The sequence below is a fragment of the Pseudoliparis swirei genome, chromosome 22 (assembly GCF_029220125.1).
Source record: "Pseudoliparis swirei isolate HS2019 ecotype Mariana Trench chromosome 22, NWPU_hadal_v1, whole genome shotgun sequence".
Classification (NCBI taxonomy): domain Eukaryota; kingdom Metazoa; phylum Chordata; class Actinopteri; order Perciformes; family Liparidae; genus Pseudoliparis; species Pseudoliparis swirei.
In genome coordinates this window covers 9,609,311-9,629,507 of record NC_079409.1, presented here as the reverse complement: position 1 = coordinate 9,629,507, position 20,197 = coordinate 9,609,311, and the positions used below count along the sequence as shown (strand labels likewise).

Genomic DNA, 20,197 nt, shown 5'->3' with positions numbered 1-20,197 from the left:
GCTTATTCCTGAGGTCTTTTGAATCAGATTAGTCAAAGTCTGTGAGTAACTTGAGTCGAGCTGAAACGATTAGTCGATTGAAGATTTCAAGGTGCCACCCTGAAGATGTCACCCTGAGCTCTACGAGGTTTTGTCACGTTTTCTTTACATGTCGGAGACCAAATGAATCATCGTGAGTTGCAGCTCTCCTTGGGTCAACTGTCTAATGAACAGACTGTACCGTCACAGCAGACATGAGACACTAAGGCCTAGTAAAGGGCTATACCAGGAGTTCAGTTAATTCACTACAAATCACTCATACTTTACATCACAACAGACAATGTTTCGAGCTGTGCTGCTGTGTTTTAGAACTTCTTTGATTTCGTCAACTTTCGTTGATTTCCATTTATTTCTGTGTAAATTAGGAGTGTTGAAACAAGACAAAAGTTCTGTAATTCATTATCGTACCAAGTCTGCATCCAGTTTGGAAATTTACTCCGAGGTGAACTGAAACCAACTGTTGCGAAAATCCGTCCAACTTTAGCTTGTTACAATTTAATTGAGTTTTTGTAGCTCGCGTCATCGATTCCATGAGTTTATTTATGCTTTTCATTATAACGTTGCACTCACTCAAGTGATTGCTGAGATATCGTAAGGCAGCGACATTACTCAGGTCCGTCTGAGCTGATCTTAATGTTATTACAATAGAAAACCCACATTTGTTTATTTAGGTTTCTGTGTGACAACCGTAATATTCCTCGACACAGTCAACAAAAGACATAACAGCAGGTGAATCATGTCGGGCAGGACCACGCTCCACAATGCAGTTCAGCCTGAGCGCAGTAATCTGCATGGTGTCCCATTTGTCGTGGTGGATTAACAGTGTCGGAGCAGTCGTCAAGTGACGTGCTGCTCGGCATGACTCGCTCTGCTGAAGAAGTTATGGATGGGAGGTGGAGAGACGCCTTTGTTTGTTATTGTAGATGTTCTGTCTCACAGCGCTGCAGACAAAATTCTGAAAATAAACTGATACCATTTTATTTGGTAAAAGCTGTTGCTGCTTGTCACGGGGCTTCATGTTGGAGGAGCAAGGATGGATGAGTTGTGGCTGGAGCTGAGGAAAGAGGCAGAATTTGGGCAAATAGTTTAAAAAGTCCTGCATCCGTCAATCCATTGTCTTTCCCCTCCCCCCTCATTCTGAGCAGGATCTGCAGCGGTTCCCTACACACTGGGCTTGAGGCACAGTAAAGTTAAATTATTTCTGTATTATAAATCTTCTGTGAATTATGACCTAAAGCCATAACTAAGACACAAGCTTTATCATGCATGGTGGCACATGCTTTGAGGAAAAGGACAACTAATTCAATAGGAACCTCCTTCTGAGGTGTTACAGTGATTTATATGATGTAATCCTCCTGTTCAACAGCCTCATACAGTCAGCAGTGCCAGTGTTTGCATGGAGGTAGTCCCCCACCTCCTCCCGTGCCTTATCTGCTTTGCACAGTCGGCACAGTGCCGGAGATCAACCCCAGCTTTGTCACTGCAGACTTGGAATTCTCATCAACGCTCTGCAACTCTAATGTGCTTCATGGCTCTGTGCTCGCCCTCTGAGCACCCTCGTCTTGCCCCAATGTCCGCTGATCGACAGGTTGCCGAGCCAGTGACTCTGCTACGGGGAGGGGCAAGGTGCTTGTGCTTGGTGGAGTGTCCACAAGGTGCTTCTGGTGCATTTTTTGGCCCCATTTTTAGCCATAGCTCACTCTCTCAACAGCACCGTGGGGCCTTTATGTTGACGGCTACTCAGACAGATGTTTTGCAGATGCTGGACAGCGAGAAAATCGGAGACGGTGTTGCAGATAAGAGTGAGCTGCTGTAAAAACTACTCGTATAATAAGGTAATAATAACACTTGAGTATACTGATATTGTTTTTATTACCATGTGACTATAATGCACCTAGGCCAGCAGAGTTAGTTTAGGTTCTGTTACTTAACTTATTGTCTTGTTATGCACCTTCAACATCCCCCCCTACACACACACACACACACACACACACACACAGCATGCAACACTACTGATCCCACTGATGGTGACACCCCATCATATGTTCTGTCTCTGCTGACATTCATTCCTTGAGGATCTGTAGTTATACGTTCAACCATCTGATACTAGCCCAGAGTTAAGCATATTCATCTTGCAAACTACACCCCCCTTTAAGTGATCCAATAGCCAGTTTCATTTTATTCCATGTGTCCATCCAGGCAAATTGGTGGATTCAAATGTTCTTAAAAACCCATATATGATGTAATTTCTTTATAATCATCCATAATAATGTTAAATGTATGGGTATTTTTCCAAGTAGGCCACTGACTGGTCGATACATACGATGCATTGTGTGGGCAACGCGCTGTTTATTGAGTGTGCCGGTCTGACAGGAACTCCCGGGCCACTTTTTTCCTCCAGTCTGCCCCTGCCCACACCCGTAGGGAGAGGAGGCCAGGAGCTAATCCGTATTCAGTACAGTAGCCGGAGCACCAGGACTGTGTTCCCCCTAGTAGAGGGTGTCCATTACTGAGGGAGTGCCTACATTACACAGAAGAGGGAGATCAGGAGAAGCCCTCGTAAGAATGTTGTAGCCGGGGGGTATAGAGTGGAGACATTAATTTGTCTCTAAGTGACATGTACATTGTTGCAGGCGTTTAAAAAAAGAAAGAAAAAAGATGACAGTGTGCAAATACATTTCCAAATTAAAAGATTGTAAATCTTGAGTTCTTGCGCTTAATCCCATGGGAGATTATTTTGGTTCTGTGTATGAAAGCATAATGTTTCTTCGACAGCCCTGTGGGTTGGGTGGTGTCTCCGGTCTTGTGAGAGCGAGGTTTCCCTGTTACTAAGCCTGCAACAGTCTTTCTTTTATTGGTCATTGTTGTTTGTTTTGGCTTGCATGAATGGTCATGTTGTTATCAGCATGACAGACACACAAGTCAGAAGGTTGGATGGCATACTCTGCAGCTTTTGGAGAGGCTGTGAGGATGGGAAAGGGGAAACATGTCTTTTTTTTTTTAACTCAAGGGCAGCCGCAAAATTTCGGAAGCTGTAGTTTGCTTAGCAGAGAGTATCATCGTTTCATCCCATCAATCAGTGTAATTCGCTGTTTATTGCTTTCCTGTGTAACTACAGTGTTATCAGAGTATCCTCTGTGCAGTTTCACAGTGAACGTTGAATTTCATGTGTTGCGAGTTTCCTACTCTACTCTGCGTGTCATCTAACAAGCTTGTGTCCAAAGTCAGACGCAGCCTTTAGACCAAGAGTGATATATAATGATTGATTGATTGATGTCAGTAATGTTGACATGACTTTGTGCCACTTCCAATATCTCTATTGGGTGGCTATGAAATCTTGTACAAACACGGGTTGTTCCCAAACAGAGGCCCTGACCAATAGCATCACAGCCAGTTCCACCACCGATCATTGTGTTCACACAGAAACTGCATAGTTTTGAGATTTGCAGATCAGATTAAATATAACAACTGTATCTCTCGAATTATATAGTTATTTCCCAAACACCTGAATAGTCTTCCCTTTTTCCCCCAATGTCTTTAAGGTGTTAGTAATTAACATATATATTTTTTTAGCTATTTGTTCAATAAGAAAATATGATGTAGTCCAGAGTAAACTAGTAGCACTTTAAGCTATTATGCAATAGATTAACTATTTATTTATTCACCACGTTACCACCGTTTTTTTTTTTTTTTTTTTCATCTTCATGCTTACATTACTCACTCAACAGTTCTACTCTTAACATTAGTTAACTAGTAATGATCTAGGAACATGCTTTCTGTTGCAGCTAATCAAAACTGGTAAATTGATTTAATTTCTCTCACGTTGTTCTAGTCTACGGACCATTGAGTTCAACCTAGCTAATATGCAGTTTAGCCAGTCAGGTGACATATGTCCTTGTTTTCCCCTTAGACTGAGAGATGGTTTATGTTGATGTCTGAGGGAAGGCCAGAGCTTTCAATCAACCAAACGCCTGCTGAGTCTTGCCAGGCCACAATGAGCAGAGTGAACACTGTGGGCTGCCAAGGCGGCTCTGCCAAGACCCGTCTAAAGGGATTCTGTTGTGTTTGGGACTTTGTGTTTTTAGAAGGGTGGATATGTGTCCATACTTATATTTATTTATATATATATGTGTGTGTGTATATATATATATATATATATACCTCAGCTGATGCAGCTTTTTAACTCTTTCACTGTGTCACTCAGATGCTGGTGAAATTGTTTTCTTCAATTTGTAGTCAAGCCCCTTCTTTATTAGATTTCTACTCTCACTGGAGGGCACATCTTGTCACTTGTTTAAGTTGTGTGGGTTCATGCTTATGACTGTCATCAGCTACTTATGTACTGTAAACATTGTTATTCTTGCAGAAAGTTCTGCAGTCCGTTTGGCAGTTGTAGGTTACCTGACCGGCTGTAGCTGTTTGATTTCTTCATCCCTTGACGGGGATAGTTTGAGTGATTATATTACATCAATGTAATGCTTTCTGGTTGTTTTTTGCGTCACTAATTAACTCTTAATAACTCGACATTAACTGAAAAACAATTACATAGTTTAGATTCTGCTGTTTTCTCAAAACTTGGAAAACCGAGTGCCTGTCTGAAGAAACTGACGACCTGAACCTGTCTGAATGTCATGATCCGGAGTTTTTGTGTCTTGATTTGTTTCTTATTTTGAACTCCCCCTCTCTCGTCATCTGTTTCCCTGCATTTCCTGTCCCTGTGACTGTCTGCCCTGTCCCTGATTGTTTCCACCTGTGTGATTGCTAGCCCCGCCCTCATTGTGTACACCTGTGTCTCGTTCGCCGGTGTCCAATCACCTTCCCTGTGTATTTAAACCCTGGTTGTCCCGTTCCTCAGGGTTGGTTTGTACTGTTTAATGTGTGTCTGTGTTTGACCTGTTATCAGTAAAGGATTAAATCTTCTGCCGAAACGTTGTTGGCATTTGGGTCCTATCTCTCTCTCACTGACATCCTGACACTGAATCTACAGCTGCTGACCACAAGTATTCCACTGACAAGCTTGTTCACGACGCCAAGGTTTCACTTATTAGTCAGCGCTCGAGGGAATTAATGAACTTCTACTGCCCTGTTGATGATATAACTTACTGTGTGAATGTAGTGTTTCAGAGACACAACTGTTATTTGTGATGGGAATATACAGGAATTTAAACCCGGAGGAAGTCAAGAACAATTAACCACTATTTGTAGCCACAACTTTCCCTGTGTTGGCTGGTTCATCAGCAGAGCAAAAAATCTGGCACTATGTTTGAGCACAATCAGTGTGTTTGAAAGATTTGGGGTTCGAAGGGAAAATACCTCATACTTTTCCGTATACAAATTTACATAAAAACTCCTGTCCAAGTCATCTCCGATTCTTCAACGCTTTCTCAAATTTGGAGAGTTTCTATTGTGTTTGGACTGAAGTCCATAAACGAGGTGCACAGCTGAATCATCAGGGTGAATTGGACCATGCTGACTACAGATGCAGTGAATTCAATGCATGGAAACAATTGAAATCCCATTCACAAAACTGAAACTATCAGAAAATATGTCAACATAAAAGGGTGTTTCAGTCCAGATTATCTCCATGATGCAAATGCTCAAACACATACAAATATGTTGGTTTGCTGTCATTACATGAAAGGTTTAGTCCTCCTGTCCTTAGTTTGATATTTTGGAAAATGTAAACCACTTTTACATGTGTCCATTTATTACAAGGCCGCAGCCAGTTAGCTTTGCACAAATACTGGAAACGAGGAACAAAAGGATGAAATACTGTAATAATTATTTGACTTTAGAGGTGGTGGTGTGCACATTTTGTTACTATTACTACTATTAGAGGCAGGCTTGTGGTCGTTTCTCTCTGTTTCCAGTATGTGTGCAAAGCTAAGTAACTGATACCTCATATTAAATGGACAAACATGTGCTTCTCATCCAACTGAAACCATTAGTTTCTCCCAAACTCGTTCAACTTGTTTGCTGCGTATCCAGCATCGACTCCTACTCCTACATTTAAAAAATGATGCGTCAGATTGGGGCTTTGCATCATGCAATATTATGTTTCGTATTATGAGGTTGCTTATTCAGATTTTAAAAAACAGTGATGTAACATTTTGTGTTATTTAATGTAGTTCCTGAAGTGAAGATGGCCCTGGTTGATAAGCACTCATGCATGCTCATATGAAATTGAGATATCTGTAACCTGGCATGACAGAAAGCTCTTACAGTAAACATTCTCTGAGGTAACATAATGATCCAATGGGTGTATATCTACACAGAGAAGCCTGTGAAGCCTGGCCTAGAGACAGTGCTTCAACCTGTATTGGATGACAAATCAGCCGTACGTAACCGGGCAAGAATGAACAGGAAATCAATGTATCCAGCAACCTATCCTACATCGATACACTGTCTCACTTTCTTGCTCATTTCACTGTCTGTCTCTCTCTCTCTCACTTTCTTTTTTCTATATCTCTGTGTTTCAGAAGCCACAGAAGCCACAGCATCTCTATTTTATGGACAACTTTGTTCCTCTGCTTTGAATTGAAATGATCAGGCTCACACGAGCAGGAGGATGCAGCTCTGTCTGAGGACGAGCAGGTGTGTGAGAATAGTGGGGAAGAGAGAACGGTGGCGAGCCGGCTTTTAGAGTCGGGTTTCTCCGAACCAGATCTTTATGAGGTGACGACAGCTGGAGGAATGTGCCGCTAATGCCCCTAAAGCGGGTCTTGTGACCTTTGGGGATGACTTCCCTGAGCGATTTGAATGGTCTGGTTGTTCATGGGGGGGGTAACTGTCATGTACTGATTTGATATGATTCAGAAGCAGTGTGCAGGAGTATGGGTCTGTTACTGTGACCCGGAACCAGACGGCGTGGCTGTGTGGGGCCTTCCCTCGTGGCCAGACCAGACTGCCCCTCCCAGCAACACTGAGTACAGCCAGTGACGCATTTCTGTCTGCTCACCCAAAGTGGGCCAGTTGGTTTGCATAGAGATGGGCCATGCTTGACTTACTTCTGAAGGTGTGCCTTCATGTTATTTAATTTGATAGTGGAACAGTTTTTTCCAAAGCAAATAACTTATTTGTACAATAACTCTTTCCAGTCGGAGCTTTTATAAGGACATTGAATGCCCGTGTATGTTTGCTGGTCCGTCCCTGGTGCTTTGTTACTAAGCAGCGTGCAGGTATTGACACTCATCTTGACACCTTAATCCTCCTCGACCTTGTGTTTACAGTACAGTAAGGCTCTGTATCTCTAGCAAGCTGTTGTTGGCAACTGGTACTGTCACGATTAGCGCAGTGAAAGCAGCATCATGATTTAACGTGTTCGGTAACAAACGAGCTGAAAAAGAAATCTGCCCATGCAGAAAGTTTTCCTCATATTTGCCCAGATTTTGAGATACCTGTTTTAGAAATGTCTACCTCGACTTCAATACAACGGAGGCACGTGGTCGTGGTGTTTTAAGCATTGAAAATGAGCATTAAACAACTTCTGAGACTTTTCGATTTTCAGAATCAATGAATTCTCTATTCAGGATCATTCACAGAACACGTCAGCACTATTCACAAGGGCTGCTTATTTTCCAGAAAACCCTCCTTGGCATTATTCAGGGTAACCAGGACCCTGTGTCAGTAGGGATATTAATCCAGATGGATATTCCAAAATCTGAGACTTGATTGTCGTGTGTGATTGAGTTTTCTCACTCAGATGTGGAGCTGTAGACCCAAGATATAAAGGTCACACAGGGTCCCTCTCTCTGTTCATCACATGCACTCACAAACACCCCCACTTTCAGAGAGACCAACTCATATACAGACGGGTTATGGCACATGGCGTTTGTATATGCGTACTGGGTTTGAAGGGCAGCTGACGAGGCGTTAATGCGTGAGGTGAGCCTCGGTTGACAGGCCACTAATGCGGCGCGGCACCGCACAGAATGGGCCGCGGAGGAGGGAGAGTAAACTGTCAACCGACACTTAGGCTGAATGGAGTTGTTTGTCCCGGTGGGTAGCAATTACGTGGACTGGGCTGGCTTTGAGTAAACTCCCTGATCAGAAGGGTGCCCCTCTGCAAGGCTGAGAGAGAGACGGAGGCCGTGTTGATACATTCTGCGGCCCGGTCCTCGTGTTTGAACACACTCAGCCGGAGCGCCCACCTGTTGACTCTTCCCCGTGTCTGTGTTTGTGCAGGCAGCACTGAAAGCACCAGCAGCTCCAGCCCGATTGAACATCGTCACATGTTCCTGAGATGTGTCGATAAGGCCGGGCGCCAGGTCAGACCTGCCGCAGCTTCACACACGATGCAGTGCAGCAGCTGCAGAAAGAGGAACTTGCTCAGGCTTTCCCATCAACGTGGAGGAATCCACATGGGGGACTACAGAGAAAAAAATAGATCACTTCAGTGGACACAAAAATAACTGCACTGAAATGGCAGCTGTCGTCGAATAAAAAATGACTGCACGAGTGAACGGGTAGTTTTCATTTAACAGCGTGTGAAGGCAGATTCAGAAACATACAGATTATTAAATGTTTTCGTTGTTGGTTAACGGCAAAACACTCGAAACCTAACCGACCCAAAAATATATTTTCAACCCCTCTCCGATCACCTCAACTGAAGATGTTCATCTCATCACAGCCTCGAGCACGCGCTTTCCAGTTGCACCACGACTTGAGAGAGCAGATGTGAAGCAGCCGACAGAACGGAGGTACAATAAGCTGCGTGGGAGCATTTGCACTGTGATCTTGACATCCACGCATCACTGAAACTTGTGGGCGCAGGGAGGACAGCTTTTGAAAATGTCAGTTCCTCTTTCTATATTTAACCACTCCTGCTCAACCCACCCCCACCCACCCCTTTTGCTTTGTCACTATTTTATTTCTTTTGCACACCACTTATGCCACATTTTGAGTTTGGTGTTGAGCTGCCAAAAGGCCGATGAGGTTTCTTTGACAGACACGGTATCTGTTTCACTTCTGTTACGGTAACTACGACTGATACTGTATGAACCATGATAGCTAGGTATGCACTAGCGTCGCATATTGCGAATGGTATATCGACTCTACATATACTATCACTTACCAATCAGGGGCGATACTCAGGGTCAGACTCCTTTTCATAATCACTACCCTCAACAACCCTGGAGATGTGATTTCCTGCTAGGCTCATAATACACATGAAGTTTGCTTTGCCTCACAGAAAGACAGTGGGGCTTATTAATGCTCCAGCACCATGGAACAGGAAAAGATAATGAGTGCGTCGCAAGGCCGAAATTGAGAAGTTAATGGAAGGGAGAGTGGCTGCGAAGGGAATTGTGCATTTCTTTGTCTCATGGAAATGGAGATGAACAGAGAAAAGAGACAGAGGAGGAACCTCAAGATACAAAAAGAGCGATGCCGAGTTAAAAACAGAGGGTGGTCAGTCTCAGTGTTTCACAGGATCAGATATCACATCTGCTGAGGATGCATATTGATTGGCTTTAACAAAAGACTAGCATGCTGGACTCCATTAGCAGGCCGGTCGGTCGCCACGCTCCACTAGCTGTTTTATATCTGACTGTGTGCTTGTTTCTGTGAACATGGATGCACAGATGTATATTTGAATACCTAATCCAAATATAAAAAAACAATCAACGACAGTGTTGGACAAATTGAAATGACTGATGACTCGGCACCTGTATTGAAAACATTAGTTGCTCAATCCTCACTTGTCTCACTCGTGTCGTTACACTCTTTGCTGGTGCATCCAGTCATGGTCTATCCTCAAAGTGGCCAGGTTTATATCGAGCTTTGGGCACTCTGTATAAAATAAGACGTAGCCTATTTAAGTTTAATGTTATATTTTTAAGTGGAAGGTGAGAATCAAGTGAACTTGGATTTCGTGGTTTGACATGTTGATCCCATGCAAACAGGTAGAGCAATACTTTGCCACAGTGGCTTTTACATGGGCTCCCTCTTTAAGTGGGTTTTGTTTCTATCATAATACCACAGTGTTATGGAGAGACGGGGGTCAGTTTACTGGAAGACCACAAGTCTGAAATAATCTGCCCATGGAACAGAGAGAACCCTCTCTGAATACTCCCATATTTACCCGTTTTAATGCCTGTGTGCAGTTTATGGGGTAAAAGTCCAAAAATATGTCATCTGTATGGTTGTCTGTAAATATGCAAACCACTCATTTGGTCTGTATTATAGTCTGTGGCTGCTCCAAAACAACATGAAGTTTCTTATAAAGCATGATGTGTGCAGTTTAGCTGTTGCTTGCCTCTGCTTTTTATGAGGTAGGACGATGTGTGTCATGTATGTGCAATTATCTCATGTGACCATGCCACCAAGGGAGCCCTTGTTTCATGTTACTGTAAATGAGAACAGCTTTGCATAATGTGAGCCTGACTTGCTTCGAGCCAGTGGATGGCATATGTTTCTCTTTTTATTAGAGCATGCTGTCACACCTTTATGGTCGTTGCACTTCCCATTTTGATCCCTGTCCTCAAAATTGTTATCTTCTGTGTTGTCGCTTCAACTTAATAGGTCCAAGCGCTCGCTCGTTCCTAACCAGACGGTGTGTCTGCACCCCGGTCCCCGGCCTCGCTAATCGTTACATCCGCGTTGAGCAGCTTGGCTGTCAATCATTGCCACAGTGGCAGTTTTGTTCCCGGGCCTCTGCCTCCCCCCCCAAACCTTCCCGTCAGAACCCCTCAGTCTAAGGAACAGAGGACAAAGGGATGACGGATGGGTAAAGGTCCCTCGCAGGGAAGTACAGTGTAGAAGGTGTGTGCTGTGAAGGGCGACAATGAGCACATTCAGGGCGCACACAATACAGAGCCTCGGCCCGCGAAGCCAGCAGCCTGCGAGAGTAGTCCAGCATCAGGCCAGCACAGCAGCTAGTGGTCATCACCGAGTCCTGAACAACACTCCTATTGACCGGGACCAAATAAAATAAGAGAGGAAACACAAAGCAGAAGAGAAAGAATAACAAGACTTTTGAAAACATCCAGGAGAAGAGGGCAAATGGAGTATAGGTGTAGCAAATATAATCGATCAATTGGAGAAGGAGAGAACGGCCTTTTCCTTTTTGGACTCCCCGTCATCTGGCCGTGAGTCCCACCAGGCCACCACGTGTTGCCGGTCCTCGGTCCCTCCGCCTGCCTTCTGATCAGCAGCCCAGCCATCCGCTCGTTGCTGTGCGAGTGTGTTTATTTTAGAGCGTGTGACTCACACTTCCTGTGCTCTGCCAGTGAGGCAAAGCTCTAAGGAACAGCAGGACCTCCGTTCATTCTCAATTCTCTCTTTCGGTTTCTCTCTCTCTCTCTCTTGTTGCGTCGCTGATTGGCCAAGCCCGAGTCCTGCGTAGTGCGGGGGGCTTGCTTGAATGGATGCCACTCTGGAATTCTCTTGCAGATGCAGCGTGGTGGCCGGGACTGAGACCGGGAGACTTACGTAAACGAGACCTGTTCATGTGGGCCGAGGGTTTGTCCCTGAGGATGAAGGCTGCCGTTCTTTCTTCACCCGCCTCTACAATGAGATAACTTTGGCGATAAGGAGGGGATGCTGACGAGGGATCGGCCTCAGGGTGACAGGGGAAAGCCCCACGTAAGACCTGTTTGTAATCCTTTCTATGAGCAGGGCCAGCAGCCGCCGAATGCACTTCGACTTTCAGAACCTGAATCTGTAGGCGCATGCTTTTGTTTTCCTGGTCTGTCGTGCACTTTGGTTGCAATGAGAAACGGGACAGTTGATGCTGTTACTCATGCTCAGGGAACAGGAGTCGCTTTTAGCTTCTTACTACTGCATCTTCCTTCTATACTTGCATTTGTACAGTGGAAACATTCATTTACTGTCTTCCCCCCTCCATCTCTCTTAATCACTCTTGTTTTTGCCTCACCCCCAGATTCTCTCTCTCTCTCTCTCTCTTCAGCAACACACCCACTCAAACAGTCATATCCGCTCTCATTCTCTGGCTCTCCCTGCTTGTCTCACAGTGCCTGTGAAGCGTCTCTGAGGGGGAAGACCAGACTGCTCTGTCAGGTAATCTAAAAACTCTGTCTTTCTCTCTCTCTCTCTCTCTCTGCTCTCCCCTCCCGTCACTCTCTGTCTACCTCTCTTATTTAAATCAATCTCGATCTTCCGCTCTCCCTTCTGCCCCCCCCCCCCCCTCGCTTTCTCTCCCTGTCATTAATTTTCTTGTCAGCTATAGTAAATGAGTTACTAAGTTATTGCAGCTGTTCCGAGTTAGTGTTCATTTGATCGTTTGTTATTTAAAATGTGTCATTTGCATTGGTCATTTTGTCAGTTAAAGAGTTGGAGTTTGTCCGTGTCAAAATCTCTGTTTAAGGACTACATAAATGAGTTGATTCAGCACATCAAAGGGTATTGAATTGTATGGATGTTTTGATGAAAGGATTTAAATTCACCGATTTTTTTTTAGTCAGAAAGAGTCTTTAAGGGATCCCTCCTCTGTCGATCTGGCCTGAGGTTACTCCCCTTTTCCTGGAAATGTTGTGGAATTTGATCATAATCCAAATCAAGACAAAATAAGTGACTATGGGAAGATGATTTCCATCCGTGGCCGCAAAATAAAGTTGTGGAAAATCGGGCAACCAGCAATTTAGTCAAAGTTGTGGTGACTTTGTTTTTACTGTTGATTATGTCACCCACAGTAGCTGCCAGGGGTATCATTAAAAGTCTCAGTGTAATCTTCTCCTGCCGTCGAGGTGAGCATTACCCGACTCCGCCGCCCCACTCGGGTTTGATTTAGTGGCCGATATTGACCTGCAGTTTACTGGCTTGTGTTTAATCAAAGTGAACACTGCAACGGCTGTAAACTGCCAGTCTTATCAAAGCCCTGTGAAATCCTTCTCTACAGCCTGCAGAGGTGCACAGAGCCGAGAGCGAGTGAGCGAGCGCTCTGGTATGTGGTGTGTTTTCAGACGGCGTCCTCCTTAGCGAGCGGCTTCTCCTGACAGCAGTGATATCCCTGGCTGAGTGCGAGTGTCGGTCTCTGAGGTTTTATGCTGTACCAGGCGTCTGGTTCTCTCCTCTTGGTTTCTTCTCCAGTCATTTACAATCCAACCAAACTGTTTCTTCCCGTAGTTCTCTGATTGGTTAGTGCCAGACTGTAGAGTACTTGTGGTTTGATTGGCAGCTCGGTTTTTGGTGGAGGATTTAACTCTCTCTTTACCTTACACTTCAGGGATGCTGCAGAGCCTCCTGTACAATATCAAATGTATTGCATTGCTGCATTGTGATTATGCCCCGTGTGGTTCAAGCTGTATGTTTTTGTCTGCTGTGATGTCAAACTGTCATCCCTTAAAGGACATAAGATGTCAAGGGTCGTGCCAGCGTGTCAATGCACGCCGAGGCCAAGTATTTTCTCTCCTCACTTCCTGCTGCCAGTGTGCGTCTGTAGTCAGAAAGGATGCTGGGAGATAAATTTAGACCCCCAGCTCCCTCTCCATCTGCCGTTGCTCAGAGTAGGCTGGTTTCCATGGGAACCTGCACCAGGCTACCGCCAGTAAGCGAGAAAGGGGCGAGGTGTGTGTGTGTGTGTGTGTGGGGGGGCTGTATGACAGCAGATCTTTTAAAAAGCACTTAAGAGGTTTTATCTGTTCTCAGGGAACAAGGTAATTTACCGTTTAGCCCGTATTTGTAGCCGTCGTTACCAGCTGCATGGATGCGTCTGAGTATTGATGAGGACATGAACACCAACTGCCCAGCCGGACTCTCCTGTGCATGATAATGAAGTTGTAACTGTACGACTGCAAAGGTGCTGCTACTTATCGAGCAGGAGTCAATCTAAATTTAGAATGATGGGATTTACACTTTTAGAACGACTGGACTTTATAGACACAGCGGAGACGATGGACAGACACACACACACACACCTAATTAATTCCTTTCTCTCTGTTGATAATCTGGTAATTACAATTAAGGCGCCGACATCGGAAACTAGAGAGTGCGACGGTGTATCTGTGTATCATACAATGGGCCATGACGGACTGGAGGTGGAACATCAGCGGGGGGGAAATGTTCACGTGTTCCCAGTTTGTTATTGAGCAAACTGCTCCGAGTAGCTTGTGGTTTAGATCTGACACCATTTAAGAGCTGCATCAGTGGCTTCTTGCGCGCACCTCAGCCTAAAAATAGAGCGGAGTGAAGAACGCCCCTGCCCCACCCTCAGCGTGACGTGAGACACATTAACATAACCTGTGTGTTTTACCAGAGTTCTTATTATTGTCAAGTGATTTATACACGAGCAGCCCTGCGTGCATTGAAGTGATGCAGGGAATAGGCGCCGCTGATAGCAAGACATCTCTGTGCCATGAGGACGATGAGAAAGGAAAACCCCTCGTCATACGGCAGCAGGATTAAACGGGAGTGGAAACGAGGTCACCTCAGGGCACCGCCGCTGGTCAGATGGGTCAGAGTAGATCCAGGGCTGTGTGTGTGTGTGTGTGTGTGTTGTGGGATTAATGTAGACTGAACTCTAGCTTTTCTTCTTCCTGGCACGGCGCTGACTGTGTTTCCCCGCTCGGAGCTGGCAGTCTAGACTTCCATTAATAATGTAAGCGATGCTCTCCCCAACCTTAAAACCTTCTAATCGCCTCGTTTAAGGGCTGCACCAACAGCTACGCCAGAGATCGGTCTTCTTCTCATAAAGCCTCGTTCACTTTTTACTTCCTACTTGGTTGCCTTCTCTCTGTCATCTGCTAATATTTTATTATCGTCAAATTCATCACTCTGAAAGTCTTGTGAGAAAAGGAACGACTTGTTTTTCGGTCACGATGTGATGTCTACACCTTATGCAAGCGCCATTTCCTCTCGATCTAACTTATCGACATGCAACTGGAGAGAGTAATGTGTCTCTCCTGAGAAAAGGCCGCCGCCACTTACGAAAGTCATCCTGTACAGCTGAACATGTGGAAGACAAGCAAATAAAAACAGAGAAGTGGAATACGCTGGTGTTGATGGGTTGTGTTGTGCTGTGCTTTATTACCTTCGCATTGAAAATGCGGAAGGTTATGTTTTGATCGCCGTGTATTTGTATGCGTGCGTGCGTGTTATTCGCATAAGTCAAAAAGTATTAAACCGAATCGCATGAAATTTGGTGGGATGATTGGATATTATCCGGGGACCATTTTATTAGAATTTGGGATCAATCGGGTCAAAGGTCAAAGTCAAGGTCATGAAAAGGTCAACATCTTCTTTTTTACCATAGCACGGTCAATTTTTTATCCAATTGGCATGCAACTAATGCCAAAATGTTCATAATTCAATGCCCAATCTTGTGATATGCGAAGGTATGCGCTCTACCGAGTGCCCATTCTAGTTGTGCTGTGTGTTGATGCTGAAAGTCTTCAGTCATCAAAGCGTGGATCTTGGAGAAACTCACTTAACGAATGATCGGCCCTCAGTAGATGTGGGGCAACGTGGAGACAGAGCGAGAATCTGTCAAGTTGTTCCCAGGAAGAAGACTGATTCTCTTCTTATCCCCCCCCTACTGTAAACTGCCGCTAATGAAGGCTGACTGTGCAGTGGGTTTTTTTAGACATATGGAGAGAGCAAATGTGTGGCTCATTAAAAAGAAAACTGTCAGTGCTGCCGTGCCACCGCTGGCACCTTGAGCTGCAGTCTTCTGCCGGGCCTGTTTATTCAGCCACTGGATCACTGGAGTCTTTTCTCTCTTCTCATGTCATCTAGCACTATTTCTTCACTCCTACTTCATATGCATATCTCTAATATTACAGAAAAGCTTTACATGTTCTGCCTCTCGCCTCATTTCCGTCGGTTTCTGCGTTCTAGCTCTGTATCCGTACCGATGCTTTATTATCTGCCGGTATGCTCTTTGCTGTCAGAGACGCCATCACAGAGATCTGCAGCTGGGAGGTGAACACACACACGGCGTCAATGTCTTTAGGCGATGATTGATACTCTGGTTCTGCCTGTGCTGGGACTGTCGGCTTTTGGGCATGTCTGCTCGGTGAAAATGTTATGATTGGCCCCATCCATTCCCAGAATGTGTTTTGATTGGCCGCGATACAAGAATCCTGTGTCTCGAGTTGAGATGGAGTGCAGGATCTGTAGTAAGTGGGGAATATTACAGAACATACGTCTTGATAAAAGGGAAGATTTCATCACACCCGCAAGTCTCCATGATCAGCTATATTGGCTCATATACACAGCTCTCTAGTAGTGTGTGTGTGTGTGTGTGTCTGTGGGCGTGTGTGTGTTTGTGTGTGTGAGTGAGAGCGGGAAATATTACAATAGATCTATCTTGATCAAAGTTTGTACAGCAGGCTTCATAACAAGCAGCCCCTCAAGTGCGCTGCACCCTGGTGGCTGTACAACAGCAGAGAGTGTGTTGCGTAGGCCGAAACCCAGTCGCTGTCAAGTCCCCTTTATCCACGAGTAAACCCCCCCCCTCCCTTTTTACCCCCTTTAGCTTCGGTGCCAGATCAGATAAACATAGGCTATATGTCCGGCATTTGTTTTGACACTGTGGTCTCCTCCTTTGGCACATGTGCAGTGGCTGTTGCCTGACTGACCGTCAGCTGCTCTCTGACTCCTGCAGAGTGGACCAGTCGTGGGTCAGTCATACAGTTTTTGAGTAAAAGGCTGAATTTGTGTTTTAAACAGTATTTGGACATGTACATAATATATTATTGTGTCCTCAGATCAACATGCCAAGAGCAAAAAAACATCTTGACCTCACATTTTCTTCATAGATTCGCAGTACATGCTCCTCCGTCTCATAAATCGCAGCACACGTTCTGCTTATTAAGAGTTGAAGCCAGGACAGATGAGCGCAATAACCTGTTGATGATGCAATTACCTTGCTAATGTTCTCATTTAAAAACTGACCCCACTCAACACTACTCCAGGAGATATAACCCCACCAGTATGATATGTGGGGGCGATATTTAATAGGACACTAATAATTGTGGCCTTCTGCTCTATCAACATAGCTCTCAATAACTTCTAGACTGCATGGCAGGCTTTTTGGAAACCCTGAGGATGTCAAGAACATTATTTCATCCTGACCAGGTCCTGTGGGGTTTGCTGTGTTGTTTTTCAGTCGACTGGGACCTTTATCTTCTGTTGTTGATTTTATAAATAAATAAAAATTGTATTTAAAAGGAAAAGTATGAAATATTGTCTTGTGTATTGACAACAAACCTTTTGAAATATCTAATAAATGTTCTAATATGTTTCCACTTGTGTAACTCAGTCCTTCCTTGTCCTTTCCCTTGATTCTTTAGACCATTCAGAAGCTGACAACCAACTCGTGGCATATTTAAAAACCAACAAAAGAGATGCAGAGAAGACCTTGGAACTGCTAGAATGGCTGGACAGGAGCAGAACTGCGGTTTACAGAGAGATGATCGATGTTTGCCTGCAACCGTGCAGCTTCAGGCCAGCTTTTAATGATGCCTCATTTGGTCTTCTTGAATAACTCTTGGCCCACACTGAAAAAGTCCCTCTTTTGTGATTTACAACTCAGTCTGTCCATGTTCCCCTGCCTCTGACCGCTCTGCTGCCATGCGGTTAGCCCCATGAGGCTCCGAGAGCCCCTCCTTGTTTGACTGTGAGGCCTCCTCCCCACTCTATGGAGGCTGAGCACAGCCAGCCGGCTGATGGGGAGCGCTCTGGAAGGCAAGAGCAGCAGCACTCGACAACTGAATCCTCTCTCGGATCTTGTCCACCTCAGCAGCCCCAGCACCCTCCGAATCCTCGCCCTGGACGCAGAGCCCCGGGTCGCCTGCAAAGTCGCCAACCCAGACGCACTGACCTTCTGCTTCGGTTACAGCAGCAGCAAGCGGTAGCATGGCAGCATTCGGACACCCCAGGTCCCTCAGGAGGCAGCTTCTTCTCTCCAGCTTCCTCATCGACCACATCCCTCCCATCTACTTCCTCCACCCAGATTGAGCATGGCCATGGGGTCCCATCTCAGTCTAGCCAAGAGGGCCCAGAAGGGGTCAGCTTGGCCAGAAAAGGAGAGAAGAAACCCCCAAAACCAGGAAAATATGTGTGCACTTACTGTGGCCGTCCATGTGCCAAGCCGAGCGTTCTTCAGAAACATATTCGCTCCCATACAGGAGAAAGACCGTACCCGTGTGGCCCCTGCGGCTTTTCCTTCAAGACCAAGAGCAACCTGTACAAGCACCGCAAGTCCCATGCCCATCGCATTAAAGCGGGCCTGGCATCCAGTCGTGATGAGCCCAGTTTGAGTGGACCAGAGGGTAGTGGCGTTGGAGAAGACCCTGAGGAACACACAGAGGGAGAAAGCACTGAGTCTGAAGAAGAGACAGGCCAACACAGAGCATCCTCTTCTAAGGAGATGTCGGGCCAGCAGACGAAAGGTAATAAGGAGCCGGTTGGAGGCGCAGAGGAGAGCCAGAGGCCCGAGAACTCCCAGGCTGTCAAGAAAAGGCTGGCACTGAGGCTCAGTGAAAGGAAACGTGGCCTATTGGCTTCTCCAGATGACCCTCCTTCCTCCCTCTCCACCTCATCTTCCTCTCAAGGCCTTGGCAGTAAGGGCAGCACGGAGTCTGGCTACTTCTCCGGGTCAGGCAGCACGGATCTGTCCCAAGCTAGCCCTCCCAGTGCCAGTGTCAAAACCTACGCAGAAATTATTCTGGGGAAATATGGAAGGCTGGGAGGGCAGCAGCGCGGTCCCCATCAGCAGAAGCCTCATCCTTCACTTTCCTCATCAGCCGGAACGGAGGAGAAAAGCATTTCTTTCACTGTACCCAAAACCCAAGTCATAGAACACATTACCAAGCTCATCACTATCAATGAAGCAGTAGTAGATACCAGTGAGATCGACAGTGTGAAGCCCAGGCGCTCCTCTCTGTCCAGGAAGAGCAGCATGGAGTCTCCAAAATTCACCTCCCCGAGAGATCCCTACACATTCGATCCCAAAGGAGAAGCCCCGGGCACCAGTGCTATGAAGCACCTCCACCATCCTGAGGCGGATCCAGCATGTACCCGGGAGCTGTCAGCAGTACCTCTGCTTCGAAGCCACTCGATGCCATCCTCCACCAGCCAAGGAGAGCCCTCCACTTCTAGCACCAAGTCTCCCAGAGACTACCGTCTCTGCCAGTCATTTGATGAGCAGCAAGCGGTGGTAGCAGAGATGAGGGTGGGCCATGCCCAGCGTATGCTACGGCGCCAGCCTGCCATAGAAGTTCCACTGGGAGCTGAGCTGATGCTGGAGGAGGCCGGCCCCACCTCCTCGTCAGCCAGTGGTGCTGAACAAGCAAGGCAGCCACAACCACTGCAAAAGGGTCCGAGTCTGTTCGAATGTGAAGCATGTGGGGCCCACGTCCAGCACAGTGAAGGCTACGAGGCCCACAGAGGCTTATGTCCGGGACAGCAGACCCTGGAAATAGAAAGCCGGGATGCAAGTAGAACATGGAGAGGGGATCGCCCCCAGATGATGATGCACTATAAGTTCAGAGCGCTGGCAATGGCCGTGAGAAAAAGGAGAAAAGAGGAAAGTCTGGAGGAGGATCCTCCCAGCCCTGGGTCTGTCGCCATGTCGGAGAGCTCTGCAGACCTCATCCCGGTGTCTCGAAGACCAGAGCACAGCCACGCCCTCTCAGGTTTGTTTACGTATCACTGCAGCGGCAGTTTTACGGTCATCAACATCATTCTGTGTGAGAAATATATATTTTTTTCCTTTTTATTTTGAAAATCTGAGAAACCTGAATCGCTAACCCAAATATATATAACATATAAATAACTGCATTTACATCGTTACTGTAAAGCAACATCAAAAAACAATTATAAATTACCATTCAAAAGCAGCATACTTGTATAATATAATATTGTCTTCTCTTTATTTCTTTATTTTCTTTGTTATCAGGTGTTTCTTCACAGACTGAGCCGCAGCAGCAGGACAGGAAGGGCGTGTCTGTCATCCAACACACAAGCTCCTTTGAGAAGCAGGAGAGTGTATCCATGGAGAGTCGGGGAACAGAACTCGGAGAGAGTCAGCAAACGCAACAACGGGAGCCCAGACCGTCGCCCTCTACATCTCGCCTCATCCGCCAATCCAACATCCAAGTGCCAGAGATCCTTGTTACTGTGGAGCCTGATGCTCCGCCAGTGACGGCATCCTCATTCAAGGTACATGATGATTCAAAGTAGCATTTGGCCTCAATGT

At 45.9% G+C, this 20,197-nt stretch overlaps 1 protein-coding gene across 6 annotated transcripts in view; it reads left to right on the top strand.

Moving 5' to 3' along the window:
• LOC130212607 (transcription factor HIVEP3) overlaps positions 1-20,197 on the top strand; it is a 35,118-nt gene that overhangs the window by 5,775 nt on the left and 9,146 nt on the right. For 2 of the 6 annotated variants that reach the window (XM_056443658.1, XM_056443652.1), the window contains exons 2-3: positions 17,289-19,634; positions 19,898-20,160. In XM_056443658.1, the coding sequence (XP_056299633.1) occupies positions 17,636-19,634; positions 19,898-20,160 (2,262 nt within the window). In that variant the 5' untranslated portion in view covers positions 17,289-17,635. Of the gene's footprint in view, positions 1-1,798; positions 1,875-11,293; positions 12,058-16,555; positions 16,617-17,288; positions 19,635-19,897; positions 20,161-20,197 lie in introns of those variants that run through there. The other 4 variants (XM_056443657.1, XM_056443654.1, XM_056443653.1 and 1 more) reach the window with 4 other exon arrangements.